The 25,214-nt window shown below is 42.4% G+C and overlaps 2 protein-coding genes and 1 pseudogene across 2 annotated transcripts; 1 reads left to right on the forward strand and 2 right to left on the reverse strand.

Moving 5' to 3' along the window:
- Positions 1–2,977: 2,977 nt before the first annotated feature.
- LOC133927740 (putative B3 domain-containing protein Os06g0632500) lies at positions 2,978–5,157 on the reverse strand (annotated as a pseudogene).
- Positions 5,158–6,076: 919 nt separating this feature from the next.
- Positions 6,077–9,517, reverse strand: LOC133927062 (uncharacterized). Its single transcript, XM_062373326.1, has 4 exons — positions 9,431–9,517; positions 9,296–9,330; positions 8,355–8,687; positions 6,077–8,279 (listed from the first exon to the last, which is right to left on the reverse strand). Exons 3-4 carry the CDS (start codon positions 8,672–8,674, stop codon positions 6,437–6,439), a joined length of 2,163 nt encoding a protein of 720 aa, XP_062229310.1. The 5' UTR covers positions 8,675–8,687; positions 9,296–9,330; positions 9,431–9,517; the 3' UTR covers positions 6,077–6,436.
- Positions 9,518–19,946: 10,429 nt separating this feature from the next.
- LOC133925964 (protein GLUTAMINE DUMPER 3-like) lies at positions 19,947–20,550 on the forward strand. Its single transcript, XM_062371698.1, has one exon. It carries the CDS (start codon positions 19,997–19,999, stop codon positions 20,357–20,359), a length of 363 nt encoding a protein of 120 aa, XP_062227682.1. The 5' UTR covers positions 19,947–19,996; the 3' UTR covers positions 20,360–20,550.
- Positions 20,551–25,214: the final 4,664 nt, after the last annotated feature.

The raw sequence follows: 25,214 nt of genomic DNA on the forward strand, positions 1-25,214 counted from the left end.
GCCAGAACCGAGTTCCAGCCTACCAATGTACCCATATCCCTGCCGATCATTGTGTCACATTAGATAACTAATCAATCTTGCAAAGTTGCAGTAGTCACCTCTTGTACTCGCTGCCATGACATTTCTCACAAGTTGGCAATCTGATTCTGAATTCCGAGCGCATGTTGTGTGATGTGTCGCCTGCAATTCGTTTCATTCTGCATATGTACGACCGCAATCTAAATCCATCACAATAAAAATCAGAACCGGCATAATTTTTTTCTTAATTTCACCAAAACTACAAAATCTACGCTGAAATCGACACACATAATACGATCGACAAGGATCACCAGCATCCAAGGTCCCAAGAACATGTGATGCAAATTTTCCCGGCAAAAAGGCTCCATCTAACTTAGAGGGATCGCATGAATTTGTCTCTGAGCTCTCATCCTTTCTTTCCCTTAACGTTCGAAATTCCCCCTCTTAGCCTTCATCATTTTAGGGGTATCAAGTGTTCTCGAAACAACCTTTATTAGGGGTATCAAATCCTCTCATGCCAAATGTCCCTTTTGGTAGATAAGAACGAGCCAATAATTTGTGACAATTCATTGGACCTTGAGTTGGGAAAAGATCCTTGCTTTACGCCAGTGGCGCCAACTCGTCGGCCTCGGGATCGCTTTATACCGCTTACATTCTCCAATGTGGGTGCAATTACCAATTACTATGTGCCTTTGACTGTCAATCCACAGATTTTGTGAACTAGATTGGTGAATCTGAATATGCTCAAGAGATGGTGGAGATATGTTCTAAGAAAACGGAAAATTCCTACGGCATATACTTCAACTGTTATGTGCAGGATTACTGTTCACGTGGGTGAACAGTACCTGTTTGCTGTAGCATGTTATTGTTTGTTAGTTTGAATCAGTTTCGGTTTAGGAGATAAGATAGAGTTAGGTTAGTTTAAATCAAGAGAGAATTAGAGATAAAATTAAGAGATAGAGTTGGATTTAAAATAGAGATAAGATTAGAGATATAGTTGGTTTGAATAGAGTCTACATGGTGTCAGCCTTGATTAGTCAATCAAGAAAGAGAAATCAATCTAATTTCTAATCCTCTTCTCCTATATCTTCCTCTATATTCTTCTGACGGATATTTATCCTAACGCAACACTTTCACTTTCAACCGTGCCACATTGTGAGACACCTGCAAGACTTCATGCATATATTTGTCTGCAGAAACTAGAATGATCCGATTATCAAACCGAATTTGCACCAAAAAATATCAATAAGTGGGACCGTTTTTATGGAGTTCTGAAAAGTTAAATGATCACATGAAAGATGTCTAAGGACACTTCCAGGAGAAGATCACATTGTCTCCAAAGTTCATCGACTAACAATGGACACTTTTTGCAAGTCTTGGCTTCAAACCACCTCTGCAACATTCTTTTGCGTTTTTTTTAAAGAACAGGAGGGGCGAGCCCCTACTAGTTAGACTGTGTCCAACGGATTCCCTTCAGGGGTCAAAATCCCTTCACGACGGGATTTTCGTTCCCTTTAGCGCTCCAACGGATTCCCTTCACGGTTCCCGTCGCGAAGGGATTCCCAGGGTCATTCCCTCCAACACGGGTTTCTCTCTCCTTTCCCTTCGCGATTCCCCTCGAAGGGAAGCTGTTGGAGATGAGAGGAAATAAAGGGAATGAAAATGGGGAAGGGAATCGGGAAGGGAACGAAATGAAGGGAATATTGTTGGGATAGTCTTATAATAAATTAAGAAAAACAAAAGAATATACAGACACAAACAGAAAGAAAGAGGGCACAGAACAGCAAAGAAGGCAAAAGAAAAGATCACTTTAAATCGTAGACAACATTGGACGGAGGAACAAAAAGAGAGAGAATTATGTCATCGCTTTAGACAACATTGGACGGAGGAGAGCCATCTTCAGACTGTGTTGTACAGCTGTGAGAGCCATTCTGTACTTGGGAAGTACCAGTTTTCCTCTGAAAAAAGGACACCACACCAGGTTTCTGGAAGAAAAAAATTAACCATTGTGAATATTAGTCTTGTTGCAACAATCCTTAAGTTTTTACTAGCCTAGTTGCTCTGGTAGTTCAAGACTTCAAGTACGATTTAATGAACCTTTTCACCTAATAAAGGTTTCCCTTTTCTGTTCTCGAATGATTCTTTAAGCACCCTGAAGCTAAAAAACTATGCTTGGTTTTGTCATCATAGGCATTATCTAGTGTTCAGTGAAGCAAACCTGAGAACCTAATTCTCATCTAGTTTAGATAGCTGCCCAGTGGCACAATCTTTACTCAAGTTTTCAACTTAATACTATCATCTGGCAAGTGACAGGAACTCGGCTATAACGAAGATTTGAGCTGATCTTGCCAAGCTGTAACCCACAGAGTCTGAAAAATAGAAGGAAAAAAGGCGAGCCATTCTATCAAACTTAGTAAGTTGTCAGATCTCTGCGATTGCGCTCGTCTGAAAAGAGTGTAATTCCATCACCTTAATGACAAATTTAGAGGACAAAGTTTGCGTTGGTTGATGAGGAACCAGTTCGATTTTGAAGTCAACACCTGAAATTTTGCTTTCAACCAGTAAAAAGCTGCCCAGAGCATCGATTCTCTGCTACGCAACAAGCTCATGTAGCATGTGCGATTGTGCATACCTCTCTTAACTCTTCTGAACCTCCGTTCTTATCTGATTTTTAAACAGATTTTAGCATGTATGTACGCTGGTAAGTGAGCAACTTAGCATTCGCAGAAACAAAAGGTGAGGACTGGGCAGGAAGTACCGATGATGCATCGACTAATCTACCAACATTCAACAAACATAGATATTTCAGTGACCCAAACATAGATTGATACTAGACTACCATATACCAAGTTTTTAGTGCCATATTCTCACAGACATTCGCATGAAAATCACTAACAAAGAACTGACCCTTCAAAAGTGGAATTGGCAGGCATAATACTGGGACTACTTTTCACTCCTACTAGCTGGACACAATCGTGACATGCGAGACCCTCGTTTTGACGACATTGAAGGTGCAGTTCTCGCCTTCTTTTACCCTGTTGCCGCAAAACCTTTTCCAGCCTTGTCCTGCTATGGTAGCCATAGGTGTTGGCGGTGAAAGATACGGCCATGATATTGCGTTATTTTTGAAAAACCAAACATCACAAGTACTCGTGTGGATGTTGAAGATTAAGTGTTATAAGTAGAACATGGCATTTCTGTGATGTGTTTGTGCAGTGTAAAACCACCTTTGTCTAGGTTGAAACAAGTGCAAAATTATAGTACATGGTGTTGCCTTCCCTGAAGAAACAATAATTATGTCAGATAAAAAATTTGTTTTATTTTCATTTTTCAGATCAGAATCAGGGACCTATCTTGCAATTGTCCAAATTATTAGTTCAGGGTTTCATGTCAAGTCACTAGTACCATTTAAGTTAAGATTGCACAAATAACCAAAAGAGAAAAAACTATATAAATTGATGTGGTGTGTTTGTGAACAAAGAATTTATAAATTATGTGCTTAACTGTTAAAGTGAGAAAAATCTTTAGTAGGAAGACCTGGTTTCAAATTTCAAGGAATAAGGGGCCTGTGATTTTGCATTCAGACGAGTATCTCCTTTTTTACGATTATGTTTACCGGCCAATTAACTTGAATAAAGTCTCAGAAAATGGAGTGCTCACAAGAAGGGATTTAAGATCATAACCGGTAATCTGCTTCGTGAATGACCGCCGCGGCACAATGCTGACAAGTTTATTCTGTGATACAACCTTCTTCGCGGGAATTGGGGAAGCCTTTGGTTTCTTGTCACATCCCTCTACACAATCATTCTCATTCCTGTTCTTCCTTTTCCTCTTGACATGTGAAACTCCAAGCTGCTTGTCATCTGCACAATTAACATGTTACATGACATATAGTGACAATGCGTAATTGAAGCTGACCTGCAATGCATTGGCTTACCTTCTTGAGGCACAGTGCTAGGCCCTTCTGCATCATCAATCATGTCTGCAGCTGTTGCTGCTTCAGACTCCTTCAAGTACCCGTTCTGCAGCAGGGGCTTCCCTTGCTGTATTCCCCTTGAAAAAAAGTACCCGTTCTGCAGGAACACCTCAATTGTAAACACCATGTTGCCATCATACCGGAACACCAGGATGTTCCCTTCGGAGAGATGGTGAGCCATCAGAAACCGCGCCCAGCCATCTCCGAGTAGCACACATGGCCGATCTCGGTCTAGGTCGACGCGCCAGAACTTGCCGAGAGGGCTGAAAAGCATCGAATTTTGCCTGGTTGGGCAACTTTCAGTCAGGTGCTCTTGCACAAACTTATCAGGGATTTTCTGAAAGAATGCTAGCAACAAAAGCAGCAGTGGGCACACAGAGTAACGTTTGAATGTTAAGTTTGTAACTTGTTTTCTTTTTCAAAATGTGTAAATTGACAAGTAATAGTATGGTAGCCGCCTAGCCGGTGTGTGTGCTGTCTTAAGAGAGAAGAAGGTTTAGTTTGGTCACCATCTTCCCGAGGTCTTCCGGCTGGATCAACCTAATGAACTGGGGTCTGTTCTTGCCTGCCACACCTGTGCAACCATGCAAAAATTGTTGAAGAAATTAGCACAAGTTTGTCAAATTAAACTAAGATTTGGCTCATGGTAGAAGCCCACAGCGATGCCTGCGTAGCACGTCATCTCGCGATGCCTACCTGCGTGAGGAGCGCAGCAACGCGCGAGGCAGCAGGCCGCGTCGGACGCCCTGACGGTGGCCACCCCGCGCCTCTCGAGTCTGAGCACCACGCTCCACCCCCGCCGCCGCCGTGCGCGGCTGAGAACTGCGGCTACCCGCCGCCAAGTTGCCAGTCTGCCACGCCCCGGGTCTCCGCCTCCGCCCCGACAGCCGGCGCGGCGCAGCTCCACGCGCCGGACCTTGCCGAGCGGGCTCACCCGGAGCACCACCACCGCCCGGTCACCCACTCCCTCTCCCGCGCCGCGGACTCTCCTGGGACGCGCTGCATGGACAGATCACGCACACCTGTCACGACACGTAGTGGCATGGCGAGCGCGCGCGGGAAAAGAAGCCATCTCGTGCAGGACGGCAGGCGTGCAGGTGCAGCAGGTCACCAGCTTGTGGAGGCAGGACGGCGACAGCAGCACGGAGCACGGAGAGCGCCATGCTCGGTGAACGCACAATGCGGTGGCCTGTGTGGGCTTGTGGCCGTGCTGGAGCGGAGATTGCACGGCGGGAAGAAAAGGAGACGGGCGGCGACGGTCGGAGTCCGCGAGGAGAGGCCAGCCACTGGGGAGTGGGGTCATCTCATTCTTACTAGTGGTAACGCTATCACTCAACTTGAAACAAAATTGTTGTTGCAGAGATAGATCGGAGCAGTTAAACATAGAAAATTATGCCATGACTGGTGCCAAAATGCAGATATGGTTCAAGCTTAGCTTCCCTCCATGGCTTATATACTACACTATGCCGGTAGGTCCGTAGGGAAAAAAAATGATCCACCTCAACAATTACAGCATGAATAGATTAAAATTCAGTTATAAAAAAATTTAAGCTGTAAGTTCTGTCCAAAACAATTCCCAGTGGTGCCAATGCCACTCAGCATGGGCTATTGATTCTGTCATCCAGAGAACACAAAGGTGTGATCACAGAATCACAGTAGCAGAATGCCCTTGGTGCCTAACATCCTTGACAAACAGATCACGACCGTCAATTTAGATATTACTTGAAAATATAATAACAATGCATCTTAAGAGGTCCTTGAAACAAATATCATATTTCATCAAAGAAAAAAAATCACATGGACAAATACAATATGACTTATGAACTCACAGGTTCCGAATATGGTAAAACAACACAAACATAGAACAACGCGACAGCGAAATAGCTCACGGCCTTGCTTAGTATGCTCTATGTTTTAGAGTTTTAGAGTTTGTTTAGTTTTGGGTAAGACAAACATAGCACAGCAAACATGTCAAAACTGGCTCAACGTAGATGTATAATGCCAAAAGAAATACGCCAGTGCCTTAGGAATAAGAAATTGCTCCCGAAAGAACATGTCGAATGTGTCAGAACAGTTATGAACTGTAAACAAAATAATGTTGCAAATTTCAAGTGCCGCAAGGAATGACTTTCAAGTAACTTATATGTCTTGCCCGAGATGGTAAGCGAGCCTCACAGCAGTCAGAACGTGAAAGAAAGAGAATAAACTGGACTGCAGTACAACACAGGCTCTCCTTGGCTTTCCAACGGTATCGGCTACAATGTCTACTTCACAAACTGAATACAGTTAGTCTAAACAATGCAGGGATACAAAACAATTTAGAGCTAAAATCAACACTAGAGAATATATCACAGATTATCAAAGGAAACAGCCACACTAGCATTGCAGAGAACAAGACTCTCCACCTTAATGTACATTGCAGAACTGAACCGATATTAGAGACTATGTGGTGATAGGAACTTTGCAAGTTGCCTTGTTGTGACCGTAACCCCTACACCTGCTGCAGCGCACTGCCCTCTTAATTGCAATGCGAGGATCAGCTGGCTTCTCTTTTGGCCGGCCAACCCGACGACGGGTTCGCATTGGGCATGGGTATGTTGCTGGACTCTGAGCTGGGTCAATTAACGTAGGGGGCACAATAACATCAGGTATTGGATTAATCGACATGGCGTAGGTCAAGCGGTAGCATTCTGTCGTGAAGTACTTCATGCAGTAGTCATATGCATATTGTCCAGTGCGCTCAAATACTGCAATCGCATGCATGCATGGCAACCCAGAAATATGCCACCTTTGGCAGGTGCATTCCCATGTGTCAAGGTTGACAACATTAACCGAGTCATCACAAACCTTAAACACATTACCATTTTCATCACTTTCTGATGGGATGACGTTGAGTGTGTGGGCTTTGCTCACCTCTTCCTGCAATTTCTGGTTAGCCGCGGGTGTTAATACCTCAGTCCATGCATTAGAAGACTCCCTGCGTGTGTACATCATCTCCATGAGCTTGCATCTTATCGTGTCAACCAGCTGCACAACCGAAAGCTCGTATCTTGTGGGGATCCACTCGACAACAGTGCCAAAAATATTGCACGAATACTGGCCAAGCCGTGATCCCTTAAAAAAGGCATCTGACCACCGCTCAGGTTTGATCTCCAAAAGCCAATCAGCAAGCTTGTCAGATTCACCTTTGATGAGCTCAACATACTGATTGAACTCGTCAACTGTGCATGAATATATGGCCTTCTTAAGATGCTCAACCATGGAATCTCTTAGTTCCTCAGTCGATGCATCATCCAGTTGCGTCTTAAATTCTTCAATAAGAGACTCCACACAGTAGCCATGATGACTCTCAGGGAAAACCGAAGATACTTCATCCCATAGTCCATTTTCTCCATTTGATATGAATGTCATGGCTCGAGATGTCGCCAGTGAAGATTTTAGTTGCTCAAGAAACCAATGCCAATTTTCACAACTCTCATCATCCACAACACCAAATGCAACTGGGAGCACATCACCTTCCCCATCAACCGAAGTAGCAGCCAGTAGCTTCCAATGCTTATTTGGTTTTGCAGTTATCGCGTCAAGAAAAAGGAGTGGCCTGCACCCATGCTCGAAACCATGGAGCGACGCGTGAAATGCAACAAAGAAACGGAATTTTGAATCTTCCAAAGCCACAACAGTTGCCACACTTCCGGGGTTTGTTTCTACAATCCTTTCACAAAACCATGGTAGCTGACTACATGCCTCTTCATGTGAGCTATAAAGTTCTTTTTGAGCAATTGATCTTCCACGCCAAGCCTGTGAATAGTTCAGGCATAGTCCATACTCTCGTTGAAGATCATTTGCAATATCTCTTGGCCTGTAGTTTGGACTATCACGCAACTTTTCTTTTATAACACTAGCAACCCATCGTTGAGAAGCCAGACGATGACTTTTGACTGTTTCTGATTCACAGGTGTGACTTTCAGATATTTTCTTGATCATGAATTCTTTCTTTGCAGGGGACTTGGAAGCATGTATTCTCCATGGGCAATCTTCACTAGTACATTCCGCAGTCACACGAGATGAGTCATTCTTGATAAATCTGTAATGGAATCTATGCGCAATGGCATACTTATGCAAGGCATCACGGAAATCCTTAGGACTTTCGAACACTTGGCCAACTCCAGTGATCTCATTCTTCCAACTTGCACAAACCTTTTGTCTCTTAGACCCATCCTGAGTTGTTGGTACGACGGCAAAGGCATCTACAGGAGTGCCCGAGTCAGCAACAATGCTCCTTGACCTGCAAAAATGCCTCCATGACATTCTGCCACTTGTTAATGCGATTGCAGAAAACTTCTGACTGTAGACAAGTTACCTGTTGTCAACTTTCTTCATGACATAAATGTATGTTGTTTCAGACTCAGCATGGAATTCAACCATGCGACGTAGGTCCTTGTCATTGGAGATAGAAATCAAGGTTTTATCATTCTTTGGAAGGAAATACTTGAATAGGAACTGATCAAGCTTCAGATTGTTAAGTGTCGATGATATCTCTTGCTTAAATGCAAGAAAAGTCCAGTCACTTTTGACAAGAATTGCATGTGCCTCGCCACCAGAATAGGACATGTGTCCATCTGCATCGGTGGTGAATTCTCCACCTATTTGAAGAACAGCCACGATTTGTCCCTTCCCCATAAGTTTCTGCTTCCTACAAAGAGACAGCAAATTCGAAAATTAGGCTAATTGTAATTAATTTCTTTCAGAGACTAACAGAGTGTGAGACAGTTCATTAAATAATGAAGGCTATAAGTTTACAGGAGAAGTAAAACATATCTCCAGCAATGAAATGCAGTGCTGAATAACTTCAAATGAACGGCAAGGCTGTAAAGGTTAGAGCATTCCAGACTTGTCTCTTCCACAAGCTAACTTCAAATGAATTGATCTAGGTTTAGAGAAATTATTTGGTTCACATACTAGTTACTTGAGCATTTTAAACATATCTCACGGTTTCCATAATGAAACCCCCTTTCAACTTCTTGCTAGAAACTCATGCGAGGGCCATGTAAAAAAGGATGATTTAGCTGGCTCCTTTTTCTCAATCACAGAGAGAGGGCGTTAAGTCTACCATGATACACTACTTGGAGAAAGCAGAAGTTGTAAAACTCGCAGTAGCAAGCAGAGAAAACCCTAATCGTTCCGGTTTTCAGCTGAACGGTTTCGAGTGCCCGACTCCGATCGGTGAAGCTGATTCCAAAGAGACGGTACGAACCAAACCTAACAATCAATTCGCTCCAAAAGAGCAAGCGTGTTGATTACCTGGGACGTCGCCGGATCTACGAGTCGAGGGCGCGCGGGGCTCCCGTCCGCGGGCAGCGGCGCCGCTAGGAGGACAGGGCAAGGGAAAGCGGAGAGGCCGCTCGACGCGCTCGAGCGGAGGAGGGTGACCGGCGACGGGGCTCCCGGTTCCGGCCGCCGCTGGTAAACTCGGGGAGATAAGGCAGCGTGTGCGCGAGCGACTTGTCGGACTTTGGATCTAGGGTTCGCGCGCTGGGACCCACATGTCAGACTCAAGCCGCACGCAACGCTATCGTGCTCTGCGACGCTGAAGTGTAAGTTTGGTTCTCATGCGTATAATTTTAAATAAAAATATGTTTTATTGTTTGTATCTATTTTTATCCGATAAAAATAAATATATATATATTATATTTAAAGAGTAAAACTTCACTTCATAATTTACTCTACCTGATATAAGCTTTACATTAGCTTATATAGGTGAGTTCATTGGTTGATATTCGTTTATGCAAGTGAGGCACTGGTTAATATCATATAATTATTTTTACTTTAAGTTACTAATCATAATTTTAACTCTTATATCTACTAGTATAATTTATATTTAATCAAACAAATCAAAAAATCAACTCACTCTATCTACACAAATACAACCAATTAAATACAATCTTTTTAATAAATATAACTATATTCATACTGTTTAATCCACTTATGAATCCTCATCCGGAACCGGACACACCATAAGCTAATCGAGGATCGTTTCAGCACCAGGGTGCATTCGCCGGTCGGTTTCGTCACTTTCGTGGCTCGTGGTCGTGGTGCCAAAGCCCGGTCACGCATAACACAAAAATGTTTGGTGCTTGAAAACTAGCCATCAGCGATCACTACAAAATCACGGTTATCATGAAAACTAGATAAAATTTGGTGAGAATTCAGATAAATTCATATGATCAAATTTATGAATTTAACAAGAGTTCAAACCGAATCAAAGAACCGATAACTAGTCGGTTTACATCGGTTACCGACCGTATTTTACAATTTATCGGCTGATTTTAACAATTACCAAACTGATATAAATTCAAATGAATTGGTCAAAAATTGACCGCGTTATAGCGGTAACGGACCGCATTGTTGGAATATCGATGAAATTGAAGGAAAATTATAAAAATTAGAAAAAATATGGCATGAGATTTGCTATGTTTTATTTAATTAGGAAAAAATAGCATAACATTTGCTATATTTTAGATATTTTTAAGGAAATATATAGATACTAATAACAATACGAGCACGATCATATAATTGTTTCATCGAATATATGCATACATAAGTAGCACCTCAAATTAATAAATATGTTGAATTGTCCATGCAAAAGCTAAAAACACAATCACATCATCAATACTTACTAAAGTGATGATCAATACTTAAAATGAAGTTTGTGTATTATTCACATCACGTGCAACCTACGAGATGGAAAAAATTAGTACAATATCATGGTGTGTAAATAAAGTAGTTACAAAATGTAAATTATTATCACCTTCAGTACCACTAGCTTCTAACAAGACGCGATTAAATTCGGTTGTATTATACTCCTTGATGACATGAGCATTATCTATCGTGTAGATAGCAACTTTCTCTTAAACTCTGCTTAAGTTTACCCGTTCATGCAGAAGTGGTTGATCATTGTCCTTAAAATATGACATAAAACTCAATATCTTGTCACTCATAGACCAACTGAATATGAGACTTTGACTGAGCATCGAGGACATGATAGTGGTATGGATACGATCCAGAACTACAATTCATGCCATAGTTGCTGGAATAGCTCTCACTATCTTATGGTTCATCATAGCCACCCTGTATGACATGTCTTTTTAAGGATGGGGCATCGTGATACTAGTCTTGTGTGGCATGCGAAAACTAACTCTCACCAGTCAATTGCACAGGAGCAACGACAGAGGATGGGCGTGGAGGAGCACCGGCTCCCTAACCGTCATCGCTATCTGTCTTTGAGCTACTGTCATTAGACTCTTGGTAAGTTTGGCTCTTTGAGATACTATCTGTGCTCTCATCGTTTGTCACTTGTCTTTTACCCCTACCCTTAATCTTTTTGCTCTTTATTTGGATGCACAATTTATTTCTTCCTCTTTCCCGTATGTGCCACCTATCACTTTAGCAACCCATTGTGCTAGTGTATATTCCCCAGTCTGTCGTTGCAAATCATGTGGGTTCATTGTGTCTGTCATCAGGTGAGTAGGTAGGGGTATATCACTGTATGTGTCCTCCTCATCAAGCTCTGGAGTAGCATTTGATCTATCGATTTCTATCTAGTTCCAGAGCAGATTGTTCTCCTCGTTCAATGTGAGCTCCATAAACTGCTGAAATGGCTCATCATCAACAGTCGCCCTGATGTCTGCATCCAAATTATTTTGTATTCTCATGTTATAGGTTACATATACCAACTTATAAAGCTTCTTATAGCTTACCTGTTGCGAAATTTCGTGTGGATGAATGCAAATGTACTCCAGTTTCTCTCACACATACTAGATGAAGTGCACTGAGACACTAGACGTCAGGCAAGAATCTTTAATGACGGTGTAGACGAACCGAACATAGATCACCATTGTGCTGCAAGTAGGTAAAGTGATATAACATTTAGAAAAGTAGATAAAGTGATATAACTATTAAATATGTCAATGCAATTCGTACTAGGTGGAGTCCTGTCGTCACATGTCACCTGTGACGTGAGCTGACTAGCGAATGATCGAGACTTTGTCCGATATATTTCAACCTCATTAAGTGCTTCCGCAGCAGTACTAACATCGTTCATCCTTTAGAATACCTCGCGGAGATCTTCAAACAAGTTTAGACTCATGCCATATGAGTAGTGCGTGCGGGGATTCAATGCGGCCGCTGCAAGTTGATAATCAAAACATTAGTACCATAAGCATTAGTACTATAAGAATGCAAGTGGTAAGAGTGTATCACCCGCATTCACGCATGTCCATTCGTTAGATCATACATTCTACGATCGACAATTGCAATGTATTTTTCAAAGGTATCCCTATCTTTAGGATACAACGAATCGTATTCTTACTTAACAACGTTGTATCTCAGGAGCACCTCACTCAATATTAACACCTTATCTTGATCAACAAATCTGAGAAAGACATACAAGCAATAAATCAGTCAGCTCAATCGAATTGACGACAAACCGAACTGTCGCCCTCCTAAGCAGCATATCGAACGAATTAGGCAAAAAATCGATCGGGTTAAGTCGGTTACTGATCGAATAATCGCATCAAAAATCGCTCAGCGTCAGGCACTCCGCTCAGCTCGGCAAATGCGAACAGTTACCGCTCCTTCTCGCTTGGTTACGGACCCTTCTCACTCGATATTTAAGCTCTCTCCATCGGATTTTCGTGGCAACGTGGTGTATCTAGCCGACCGCGTGATAGAGCTTCAGTTCTTGCTGTGGAACATCTTGAGGTGAAAGTGAGCTGTGGAACGACACGACGAGATGAGCTCCTGGCATTATCCATTGAGTTGGGTCGAAATAAACCATTTGTACTGTGCATTCAGCTCGTTTCGATCTTTTTATAGTCTTTTTTTAAATTATCAATGTTTAAGCACATATTTCATGATAGAAATGATTTTTTTTGAAAATTTGTTTCATAGATAGTCTTAGAATTGTCTGTCTTTATAGAGTTTTTTATTTCTTCAAATCTGATTTGAATTTTTTATTCAAATTTAAAAACCAAACAATTTATAAAATAGATGCGGCTCGATAAGGTCGATAACCGCGGTGACCGATCGATAACTGATGATTTTTTGAATCTTGGTTTTTTAACCGATGCACGTGTGCGCACGTGCCTCGGACGGGACCGATAGACACGTGCGCTTTGGCATCGATCAGCCCGACAGCCCAGCTAAGCAAGGCCCAAGAACGCTCGGCCCATAGAACGCTGCACCAGATGGCCTAACGTGCGGACTGGGTGCAGCCCAACACCAAGCGGATGCGGCCTGAGAGAGCAAATACATTTCCTTTTTATTTTCTTTTCATCTAATCGTAGTGCTTAATTCACGAGTTGGTTCTCATATATCTCTTTTCTTATTTTTCTCTTCTATTTAACAAAAACTCCTAAAATTTAAATAATTTACCCACTTTTGACATCCATCCTCGTCCTCCAACATCTCCACCTCATTACCAGTTATGGACATAGGACCCGTTTACTAATAAAAATAAATGAAAAAATTATGAGAAAAATTATCAGATAATATCTTCCTTCTTTTTCGCATCCTATCTAGAATCAAACTAAAGAATCACTTTCTATGTATTTGTTTGGCAACACTCTAATACCATATCTATATCTCTATACCTTAAGTTTGTGCTGGATGTTATCCTATCAAATATTTATGTATTTGTAGCAACACATTGGCACTTAGCTAGTTACATATTTATATGGATGATTTTGTCCATTTAACATTTTAAAAAAACTAGACTCAATATTTTGCAAACCTATTTCAACATTTTGAGAAAACAGGTTCAATAATCTAGAAAATCTAGTTCAATATTTTACCTCATGTCGGCTTAGGGAAGTGAAAGTGTGAGAGGCTTGGCACCCACGACAACAAATGAGAAACTTTCTGCGGAAACTAAGAATATGCTGTCGACCGTGGCCGGTGCAAACGCCGGCCGGAACTCTCGTATGGACGCCCAAATGATCGGACGAATAGTGGTGAATTCTATGTCAGGATGTTAATTATTTGCTCAAAATACAGTTTTGGGTTAGTTATAATCACAGTACTCTCTCCGGTTCCGAATTTGTTGACGTTTTGGACAGTATCTCACATACCAAACAGTGGTTAATTAGAATACATATTCCCTGTTTTACTCATATTAAATATAGTCGCGTGGTACCTAATTAGTACTCCCTCTTAGCCTGCGTGGTTACGGCCGCCAGTCCCGAAGCTTTAGGTGCTAGGTTCGACTCCTGTCACCCCACTTTTCGCACACGTGTTGGTTTGGTTGCATTTTTTTCTTCGCGCGAGCGTTGGCATGCAGAGCGTTGGTTTTTGACTTTTTTTATTTGTGCGCGCGCTGTGATCGGGTTGCATACCCGGTTTTTTTCTAGTGCACTGGTAGTAAATATTTTGGTCAGTGCTGCGTGTTTTGCTGCCGGTAACAAAAAATTTGGCGCTTGATGCTGCCTTGGTTAGCTGCTGAAACTCCCTGCCTACTCCCTCTATTTAAACCCCGATTAGCTAGCACTTGATGCAAACAAACTCAACCAGTTAAACATATCAAGATAGAGCCGCTGATAGATCATTGCATTGGTAAGTGCACTATACTCCTTGTTATTGGCCGTGCAACCATGTTCTTGATAAAGCTTGTTTGTGCAACCACGAATTTTATAGTACTTTGTTTGAGAAATGCTTGTTCGTTTTCGTTTTTTTTTTCTGTGCAACCATGTTTTTGGCCCATGACAATGTTAATGCTTTTCTAGGTGGTTTTGATTTGAGCTTGGAAGCACCCCACGTTGGATTTGATATGAACTTTGAAGCATCTCATATTGAATTTGACGTGAACTTGGAACCTGTAGAAGATGACAATGTTGCCCAAGGTGGGATCGAAATGAACATGCAACCACCCGTGCTAGCTACTGCTAATGATAATGTAGTCCAAGGTAGAAGATGATATGAATCTTGTTTTTGTATTCTGTTGTGCATTCTTGCCACTACTAATGGTTTTGCACTATTTTTCAATAGGAAAGATACTCCAAATGAATAAAGAAGACAAATATACCAAGCTTTATTGGTAAGAAGCACAAATGGGAAACTAAAGAGGCATGTTACCAAAGAAGTTGCCGAACTATTCGGAGTTTGTCATCGCACTATTTAGCATGTATGGCAGCAAGGTAAAAACTCCCCTGATCAAGGTATTCCGGTTGATGTTTCTGGTAGAGCATGGCCTCCTACTTGTGTGTCGTTACTCCTCAAGGTCCTTGATCAAGACCACAGCGAGAGCATGGCCTCCTGCTTGCGCGCCGGTACTCCGCAAGGTCCTTAATGTCGTGGACTGGCCGCAGCGATCGCACTCCTACGCGAGCTGCTCCATGGCGCTGGCGGTGTCGACCTCCTGCGTGAGGTGCTCCACGACACCGCTGGTGTAGCGAAAATGATCCTATTAGGCCATGATTATGATTTTGATGATTAATAACAACATAGTCAATGGGACTAATATGTTTATCAAGAATATATATTAGTAGATCTCATGGTTGCAATACATGAAGAAGCCACCACAACCGGGACAAAGTTAGGATTGAATTGGAGAAGTCACAAGAAGATTTACCTCACCGGATGGTCCAATGCTCTGGGTGTTGAACTCACTGGAGCTTTGATTGCTTAGTAAGACAGAAAGAGGATAAGTTCACCGGATGCTCCGATGTATAAGTTGATGAAATCACCAAATGAATTATTGGGTGACACGTGGCCAAAATTGTTAGAAATGTTACACCAGATGGTCCGGTGTTCTGGGTGTTAAACTTGCTGGAGCATATTTGGCAAAGGGGATAGAGGCTTGAAGACTTCGCCAGAAGGTCTGATGATCAGAGAAGGTACATACCCGAGCATTTTGTCCAGAGAAAATTATGGCCATTGAAGTTGAAGATCAAAGCACCGCATGGTCCAGTGATAAATGTATTGCACACACTGGACAATAAACAGTGTAAAGAGGCAAAACGAAGTTCAACGTAACGGATGGTCCGGTAATGAAAGTTGTGCACACCAGAGCATTATTTTCAGAGAGTGTTGCATTTGCTCGGTTGGTTGAAGTCAACTCACTGGATAGTCCAGTCATAAAGTGATGTACACTGGATGTTTACATCATAGCAATTTACATCGAGAAGAAGGAAAAGGCTCGAATGACTCGGGATAACTCACGGATAGTCCGGTGATGAAGATGAAGTATACACCGGTGTGTCCGGTGTTCACAGAGGCATGAGTGAGGTTTCAATGGCTAGTTTGTGAGAGTGTACTCACCGGATGATCCGGTGTTAGTACTAGTGTTCTTACCGGATCATCCAGTGTTAACAACTTTTTTGAGTCGTTGGGTTAACGGCTAGTGCACGGGTTTGAGGCTATAAATACTCCTCCATTCCATCATTTGAAAGTGTGGCGTCTTGCTGTAGTCTAGAGAAATTCATGTACACCTGAGAAGGTATCCAAGCCACCAAAGTTCTTAGAGTGATTATTCAAGGCAATTAAGCACAAGATTAGTGAGTGATTAATGCTTATAGGCTTAGAGAGAGTGTTGCTAGGTGATTGCTGCCTAGAGAGTGGATCAATGAATGATCCAATATTGTACCAATTGGTACACCAACACCTTAGAATCTTGGTGACTCACTGGTAAGCTTGTTGACCCTCCGACTTGGTGTGGAGGGGCGGCAAGGTGATTGTGTGGGGACACGAAGACCCTTGGCTTGGTGGCTCAAGCTCCGAAGTGATCACAGCGGCAAGGAACCAGAAGAGAGGCTAGTTGTGAGACCTTATCTTGGTGGCTTGGTGGCTCGTCCGGATGGAGGCATTGCCTTTTTGACTTGGTGGCTCAAGAGTCGTGACCGGATACCGACTGGGAGCATATCCTTTGTGGAGCTCGAATATGGACTAGGGGTGGTATTCATGTAATCGATACCACGGAAAAAATTCTTATGGCGAGTTTGCTCTTTCTACTTTATTTACATTTTCGCATTTACATTCTTGTAATTTACCTTCTTAGATAGGTTGCAAGCGCTTTGATCGGTAGGATAGACATACTAGATAAACCTAGAGCGCATCTAGATAGAATTTGATATAGGTTTATCTTATATTATTTTTGGAGCCGAAATAGTTCTAAGTGTCCTAATTCACCCCCTCTTAGGACGTCACCGATCCCTTCAGCCGGTCATCTCATCCTGCTACGCGAGCTGCTTGGTGACGCCGATCGTCACGTCGTCCTCCTGCGCAACCTGATCCACGATGCCGGCGGTCACGTCGCCCTCCTGTGTGACGCATCACACAGCTTCTTGGCCTCCACCGCAAGTAGCTTTTGCTCCATGGCGTCGGGGAGCAAGCAGCGCTGGGGAGCAAGGGCAAGGGTGAGCGGTGAGCAGAGGCGAGTAGCGAGAGGCCGCTCGACGGCGCCGGTGCCGGTTGAAACGGGTGCGGGCACTCGTAGTTTAAAGGCGTGCCTCGAGAGCTCGCGTTGCGGCACCGCTGGAGACGATGCGCCAACTTAATGTGATTTGCATGCATGCAGGGGTAAAATAATCCAAAGTGACCACACAAAGGCCAAAACATCAAGAATTCCCATCCAAATGGTCCAAGCCTCAAAAGTCAACAAATTCGGAGTCGGAGGGAGTAATCGGTAGTACTGCTGCTTGCTAAGCAACCGAAAAGAAACACATTTTAGGAGAAGTGCTCGCTGCACGATCGCACTCATATCTGGGATCCCTGGTCGGATCGCAATGTGCAACACGAAGGCCGCGGCCGGCCGACCGACCGACTGACAGAATGAACAAATTCAGGTGCCCCATTGCTCTCGCGCACGCGATTGATTTGCACTGGGTCTCTTTCACCTAATCCCCTTAAGCGGCTGGACACCATTGATCAATGCCTGCCTCTGCATGGGTTCACAAATGCGTTTGAGCATCGAAATACGTCCACAGTGCATTCTTCGAATATTGCGAATATCGATCAAAATTCGAAGAATTGGGTGAGAATTCAGTCCGAAGTCATATTTTTTGATTTTTTAAATTCAAATTCAAATTCAAATTCAACCTATAAGTGTTGGTTTTCGTAATACGACTATGCTCAAATAGGTCGATATTCATCGATATCGTTTGAATTTGTGAACCCTGCCACACCACCAACCGAGGCCACCATCACCGATAGAGCTGTTCCTGATAGAGCAATGAGCCACGTACCCACATTTATCACGTCAAAAATATATGTGCCAAGATGGCACGAAGCCTGTTGATTTTGACCTCAGCGCATGATTCGCAGCCATAGGGGAGCCAAACGATTAGGGATGCAAGTTTTTTATATTTTAGGTTATTAGGTTAACTTAAAATTAAAAAAATAAACTAAAAATTCATTTTTACCTAATTTAATTAAAAAATAAAGTAAGTATTGATCAAATCTATCTATTAGATAGTCACTTGCATTCTTACATCCAATATATTCACCTCATCGCATCGCAACGACCGGATCAGCATGAAAGAGGCAGGTCCTCTTCGATTCGTCAAAGATCGGGCGCTGGGCACTAACCAAGCTTCGATTGCTTTCGCCGAATGCGGAAGATACAATTGCGAAGGAACATGAAAGCAAATTTTCGCTCATGTATTATATATTTTAAAGGTTGATGGTGTGTGCAGGGCACTGCTTGATTCTGCTCGCATCTGTATTCACATGACAGGAATACTAATGATTAAAAATAATATTAGTACATCACATGACAATAATATTAATGATTTTTTTTAGATTTTTGAGAATTTATTTGTGGCATTAAAAATTACTAGAGTTTATAAAAGTTGGTTTATTTGAAGAATTTTAGTTAAATATTGTCTCATGTTTTTAACCAAACTAATTTAAACAGTTTGCTAGTGAGCTCTAATTTATTGATAAAAATGTTTAAAAGATTTAAATTATTTTTATACTTTCAAATAAAATCATGAGTTAAATAAATTTTTTTAACTTTAATGTAAGCGCACAGCAGAGGTACACAATACCTTCTAGCTTACTAGCTTCTTTCTTCTCACAAGTGCAACGCGCGATAGAGATGGTATTTGATACATGAGGTATCGAATATGATATTATGTATCATATTCAATATATTATTTACTAAAAATATGATCTTAATACCTTTCATATTAAATATAATAATATATTATCTACTTTATCCTATCCGATAGGAATATTATCTACTTTTTATTCTAGCCGTCCCCAGCTACCGTAGCTGGACGCATGGCTGGATTCAATGAACCCACTTTCCCATGAACGCAATCCCGATGCACGATTTAACTCATCAGTACGTGCCCACTGCCAACATTTTCGGGTATCCGCTTCTCACGTCTCAAAAATAAATGAATTCGTATTCCAGCCGCAGGAGTACTACTACTTGTACTACACTGCTAGGAGCAGACGAGTAGTACTCCGTACATTTTCGAGTTTTCACATCACACTGGGCTGGTCAGGTGTAGCACCACATCTCTCCGGTCTGGTGTCCCCACCTGTCTCGAAAAAGGCATCCCAGTATAGAAATGCAAAACAGCTTGAGCTCATACACCCGGTTTATCTACTTTATAAAAAAATTTCGCTATTTTTTAAATATAAATCTTAATATAAATAAATAGTTACGATAAATCAACCAGTACGCGCACGCATTTTGAAAATTTCTCTTACGCCGCAAGGCTTGCCAATATACAGCAGCCCTCTCCTCCCTGCGTGCGCACGCAGCAGCTGGCTAGCATGAGACGACAGAGAAACCCAGGCCAGCCGCAGCAGCAACCTGCCCGGGCCCCGGCCCCGGGGAGGCAGCTCGGCAAAGCAAGCGAGCGCGGCTTCTTCTCCCCGCTCCCTCCCCGCCCCTATATATACCCTCCCCGTCTCCTTCCACCTCAATCTCATTCGCAACCGACCGGACCGGACCGAGGAAGTCACAGTGACAGAAAAGCGAGCTAGTGAGACCGAGGGATGAGGCCGGAGAGAGGAGGAGCAGGCGCGGCGGTGGAGCTAATGGGCGGCGGGAGGCCGAGCCTGTGGAGGACGCCGACGCCGTACCTCTTCCTGGGGTTCGCCGCCATGATGGGGCTCATCGCGGTGGCGCTGCTCGTGCTCATCTGCGCGCGCCGCAAGCCCTCATCCCGGTCGCGGCGCGGGGCGGGCGGAGAGCTGGCGGGGCCGGTGCGGGTGCTCGCGCCGCTCGACAGGGAGCCCAAGGTCGTCGTCATCATGGCCGGCGACCACGCGCCGTCCTTCTTCGCTAGCGTCAAGCCACTCGCCTTCGCCCCCACCGGCCCACGCAGTGCCGAGGCTGAGGGCGCCGCAGCCGTGTAGGCGCGAGGTCAATTTTGTCGAGAGATTTTCTTTTGTTTGTTTCTTTTTTTTGGCTTGGAGTTCGACGATCGCTCCAAATTTTATAGGATTCTTTTTTTTTCAGTTTAATTATTTGATTATAAGATAAATAATATAAATGAGATGTTATGAGAATTTTTATAGATACAGTTTTATAAAATTTGCTTCTTTCAGCCGGCGGCTCCGAAATCTGCGAAACGAAGTTTGCGTTGTTTCGGCAAGCTTCCAGCTTCAACAATCGCCTACGGCTTTTTGTCTGCCTTCCTGGACTGGATCCCATCGATCTGGCTTCTTTTTCACGCAATTTTCTGTTGCATCATCCTCGTTCGCCCAATAATCGCACGTGCTCCATTCCTTTAAGTCCACGAGATCACCATATGACATCATCACAACTATCAATAACGAGTATCATCAAACATGGGTTTGGATACTGTGGGTCACAAGGAGGAATTTTCTTTTATTGTCGATAACGAGATATTTTCTTTTATTGTTATGTATATATTTCTCATAACGAGATGTCTGTATTTATTTTGTTAAATTTTCTAGTTTTATATCTCTAATTTTTAATAAACATTTATTATGTGAGAATTATATAACTACATGTGTAGTGATACAAGTGGGTGAGTGTTTCTTTAAAAAAAGATCTGGGATAAGGAAATCAGAGACGCAAGTGCAATGATGGATTAATTTCTGCATTTCGTGAGGAAATGACTCCGGGGGAAACGATCAGTACAGTAACATGTCAGGCACGATTGAAAAGCTTATGCACGGCACAGTGGACTTCTGGAGTATTATATTAGCTGCTGAATGAAAAGACAAAGGTACGCATACAGAACAGGTATCAAGACAGATGGTATATAGCGCCGTAGTAGTAATGTTAGCATCGAGATTGTCAGGCTAGAGCTGTGACGTTGTAATAAGTTGCAAGATGTAGAAGTAGAGATTGGGATATTGTTATATTTCAATATATAAGAACTGTACATTGGAATAATGTTTCCACAGTGGTGCTGATAAAAGGGCAGCCTGATCTTGCTATGACGACGAACGTCAACAACGGAGGATAACCCGAGGGAAGCAGCATGATCTGACTGTCGAAGCAATCTTATGGTAATCACAAGAACACATCAACAACAATCGCACCACAAACTTATAGAAAAAAAGATAAAATTAGGTAAATAACATAGCAAAATATTTATATTAAAAAATACTATCGGTGTAAGGATGATATAGGCCAATATGTTATTCTCATACCGATGATATTTTTTAATTTTTATAATTTTTGCGATATAAAAAAACATCCCACCGACGCCACCCGTCACCACATTAATCCGACGTCCTTAACTCTCCCTCTCTGGTATAGGCCCACTGGTCATCCCTTGTCGTCTTGCCTCGCTGTTCTACCTCCACGCCCACCTCCTCTCGTCCTCAATTAGCCTGGCCTCTCTCACTATGACATCTTCTAAGTTTGACGATGAAAAAACCCTCTAAATCAACCCTACCAGTGTTCTTTAGTTGTCTAAGAGCAACTTCAGCAGACTAGTCAAATTTAACTTTGGCTATCTACCCTAAAAGATTTGCCCTACATATTTCTGCACACTCCAGCAAACTAGCCAAATTCCACTCTCTATATCTCATATACCATATTTTATTCACAATGGCTGCTTCTTACGACAGCTTTATTCCAACGGATATTTTATAAAAAATAGAATATTAGAAAGGAACTCAATTTTGGTACTGTTCACATAAAATGTAAAAATACGTGTAAATGAAGTATTACAAAGGAATTTATTTTTTCACCATATAACCTAGGGTTGAAAATAATTTTAAAAATTAGTCTATCACATAAGAAGAATATTAGTGAATTTTTCCATATTTTTGGAAATTTACTTGAGGACCTAAAAATTCAAATAATATACAAAACAGCCAAATTTGGAGGATTTTCATTTAATATCTGTAGGAGATTTTGAGTTCAATCCAGTTAAAATGGGTTCTCTGTTATTTATTCTACGAGCACAAAAATCAGTGTGATTTTAGAAGCTTCAGGAATTCACTTTTTTATTTATAAAAGATGGGAGAATGAATGGATTTTTGAAACACTTGGCAACTTGCTGCCTTAGTGCCTTCTCTCCTCCCATCGAGTGCACAGGAGCCAGCCAGGGATAGCGATGGACTTCAGGTAGCTATATTTGCCAAAGCTGGAGCTGTGGATAGCGACTGCACAGTGATAGCGATTTATTTGTCATGTCTCTGCTGATGTAGTCTCTTTTAGAGTTGCTCTAAACAGACCTCTAAAATTTGAAGCATATGGAATTTAGGAGGCTTAAAATAAAAGACAATTTCACCTAGCAAGGCCATGCAGCCGTGGACAAATAACAAATCCACGGGCCGGACGGCAACGACATGATGACAGCAGAGCGCAGTGCGTGGCGACACGTTTTGCGTAGAATTTATGCAACGCGTATTTATATATGTTTCGCTGCTTTAGAAAACCAGTGTCCATGAACTTTAATTCGCTTTTCTCGCAGTAAAAAACTTAAATTCGTAATTGGATTATTTCAAACAAAGCTAGCCACTTTTCCCACTTGTACGATCAACTGCATCGATTTGTTTAATTGCACTCCTACGTCCTCTACAATTTGTGATCAGAAAGTACGTACCACACTGCCACTTAATCCGGTTGTAAGTAGTTCTTGCTACACATGATTTCTTGCTAAAATCAGTCACTTGAGACTCGCGTTAATCCGGTGATTAACATGCTAGCCTCTTCGGCTAATGTAAGGCTATTTAATCCAATACACAACAATTTTCGTTTCAAGAAAACATCGTTTCGCAAAATTGCAATACACAACAACCGGAACTGTAGTAAGATCGTTTTGGCCCCTTTTTAGCAAAGGTGCTTTGAATGATCGTTTCTTTGATTTGATGAACAACATGATATTCCTTGGCATATATAAGTCAGCCAGTTTACAATGTGACAGATCGATACTTTCCTTGAGTTCTACCTCTCCTATCCGTAGTACTCTACTAGTACTATATTTTTGCCCCTTCCAGGTTGAACAAATCCTTCTTTCCCAGAAGGAAAGAAAAGGGGTTCCAATAAACGAAGTGAAAGTCGAGAGGTCCAATAGCAGTTGCCTGCCAATATGATAATAGAAGTCGGCCTGCCAGCCCACTACTTTCCAAAAGCGGCGCTTTGTTGCGGCTAGCCTGGAAGCGGCGCCTCGAGCGCGCAGAGGAAAAGACTGTCCTCTCCTTCCGTCCTCCTTACTCACCATGCATGTCCTCATCTAGAAATCAAACAAGTTTGTGCACGTTACACGTAGGTGCAAATGCGTTTGGCAGCAAGAACTGTGCATTTGACAATGATTCGAATCCGAGCAGGAGAAACATTTCTCTTTTGTTACACTGTGAGAGAGAAACATGAAAAAAGTGGTTTATTATGTTTCTAAATCACTTCCTTCATATTTCTCGATAATTAAAATCCATTCAATTAGCCAAACGATGATAAAAATAATTTTAATTCACTAAAAAATATTTTTAAAAAGAAATTGGAACATACGTCATCAAGCCGGGAGTGTACATATGTTATCCACTGTCGCATATTACCGAACCAATTATGCCATCGTTTTAGGGGTGTCTCTTGTACCATTTGGCAGAAACAAGTGTTCAAATCAAGGTGGGATATTAGTACAAATTAAATTTTTGAGGAGAACCAATAATGTGCATTATTGTACTCGCATATATACTTGTACCACCATAGGTCCATAGCACACTGTCATTGCTAGTGGAAGCGGCGCATCGTTAGTGCGTGAAATAACTTTATACTAGAAGAAGTCTACGAGCTACAGGAGCTTTCAGGAGTGGGGGCCGAGTCAGGAACCAAAGGCAAAAGCCATGGCCATCGATCATTTCCTCCACCAATGCACGTACTACAGTATCAAACCCTTCCATTTCTTTTTTCTCCATGGCCGTGCAGAATATCCTGAAGCATATGACTCGTCGATGGCGCCATCCGTGTCTCGAGTCTTGATTTTGCGGCGATCCCCATTGTCATGGCCGCGGAGAACAATGATTAGACCTGGGTGATAGAATATGAGAATGGGTTAATATGGTTAATATGTTGTATTGAGTCTCGACGACGGAATATATAGAATACAATGCTTGAAGGACAAGAAGCTTCTTCGAGATATAAGATAGGTATCCTGAGATTAACATTAATTCTAAACTAACATATCTAGAGATATCTCAAATATACTTTAACATCCTCCACAATCGTAGCAGGAGCTTCACAGACGATAAGACTGGAGACGAAGATGAATGAAATCCCCCATAGTTGAAATAACACGATGCAGATGCTGTGACTGAAGAAACCGATAAGTTGCTCATACAAATGATAGCCCTTTGTGCCAAAGTTGAGGTAGATGAATGAAATCCCCCACAGTCGAAATAACACGATGCAGATACTGTGACTGAAGAAGCTGACAAGTTGCTCATGCAGATGATAGTCTTTTGTGCCGAAGTCGAGGTAGCCAAGAGCGAGGGGAGTAGCCATGGTTGAGAATGGTGTGCGTGAGATAGCCGTAGTCGGGTTTGCCGTGGACGAGGAGGTCGCACTTGAAGCCACAAGCACCATGGAGATGGGCACAGGGAGGCTCGAGGGAAGAATACAATGATGAAGAAGTCGACGCAGTCGAGGTTGTCGAGGACAAGGCGTGCATCGGGTTTGCCAGGCCCGGGAGGTCGATGAAGAAGGCACGTACTGTTGTTACTAGTACATGACATATAGGACCGAGAACGACGACTAGAGATGGGTGAATAGCCACCTTATCAAATTCTT

The sequence above is a fragment of the Phragmites australis genome, chromosome 8 (assembly GCF_958298935.1).
Source record: "Phragmites australis chromosome 8, lpPhrAust1.1, whole genome shotgun sequence".
NCBI lineage: Eukaryota > Viridiplantae > Streptophyta > Magnoliopsida > Poales > Poaceae > Phragmites > Phragmites australis.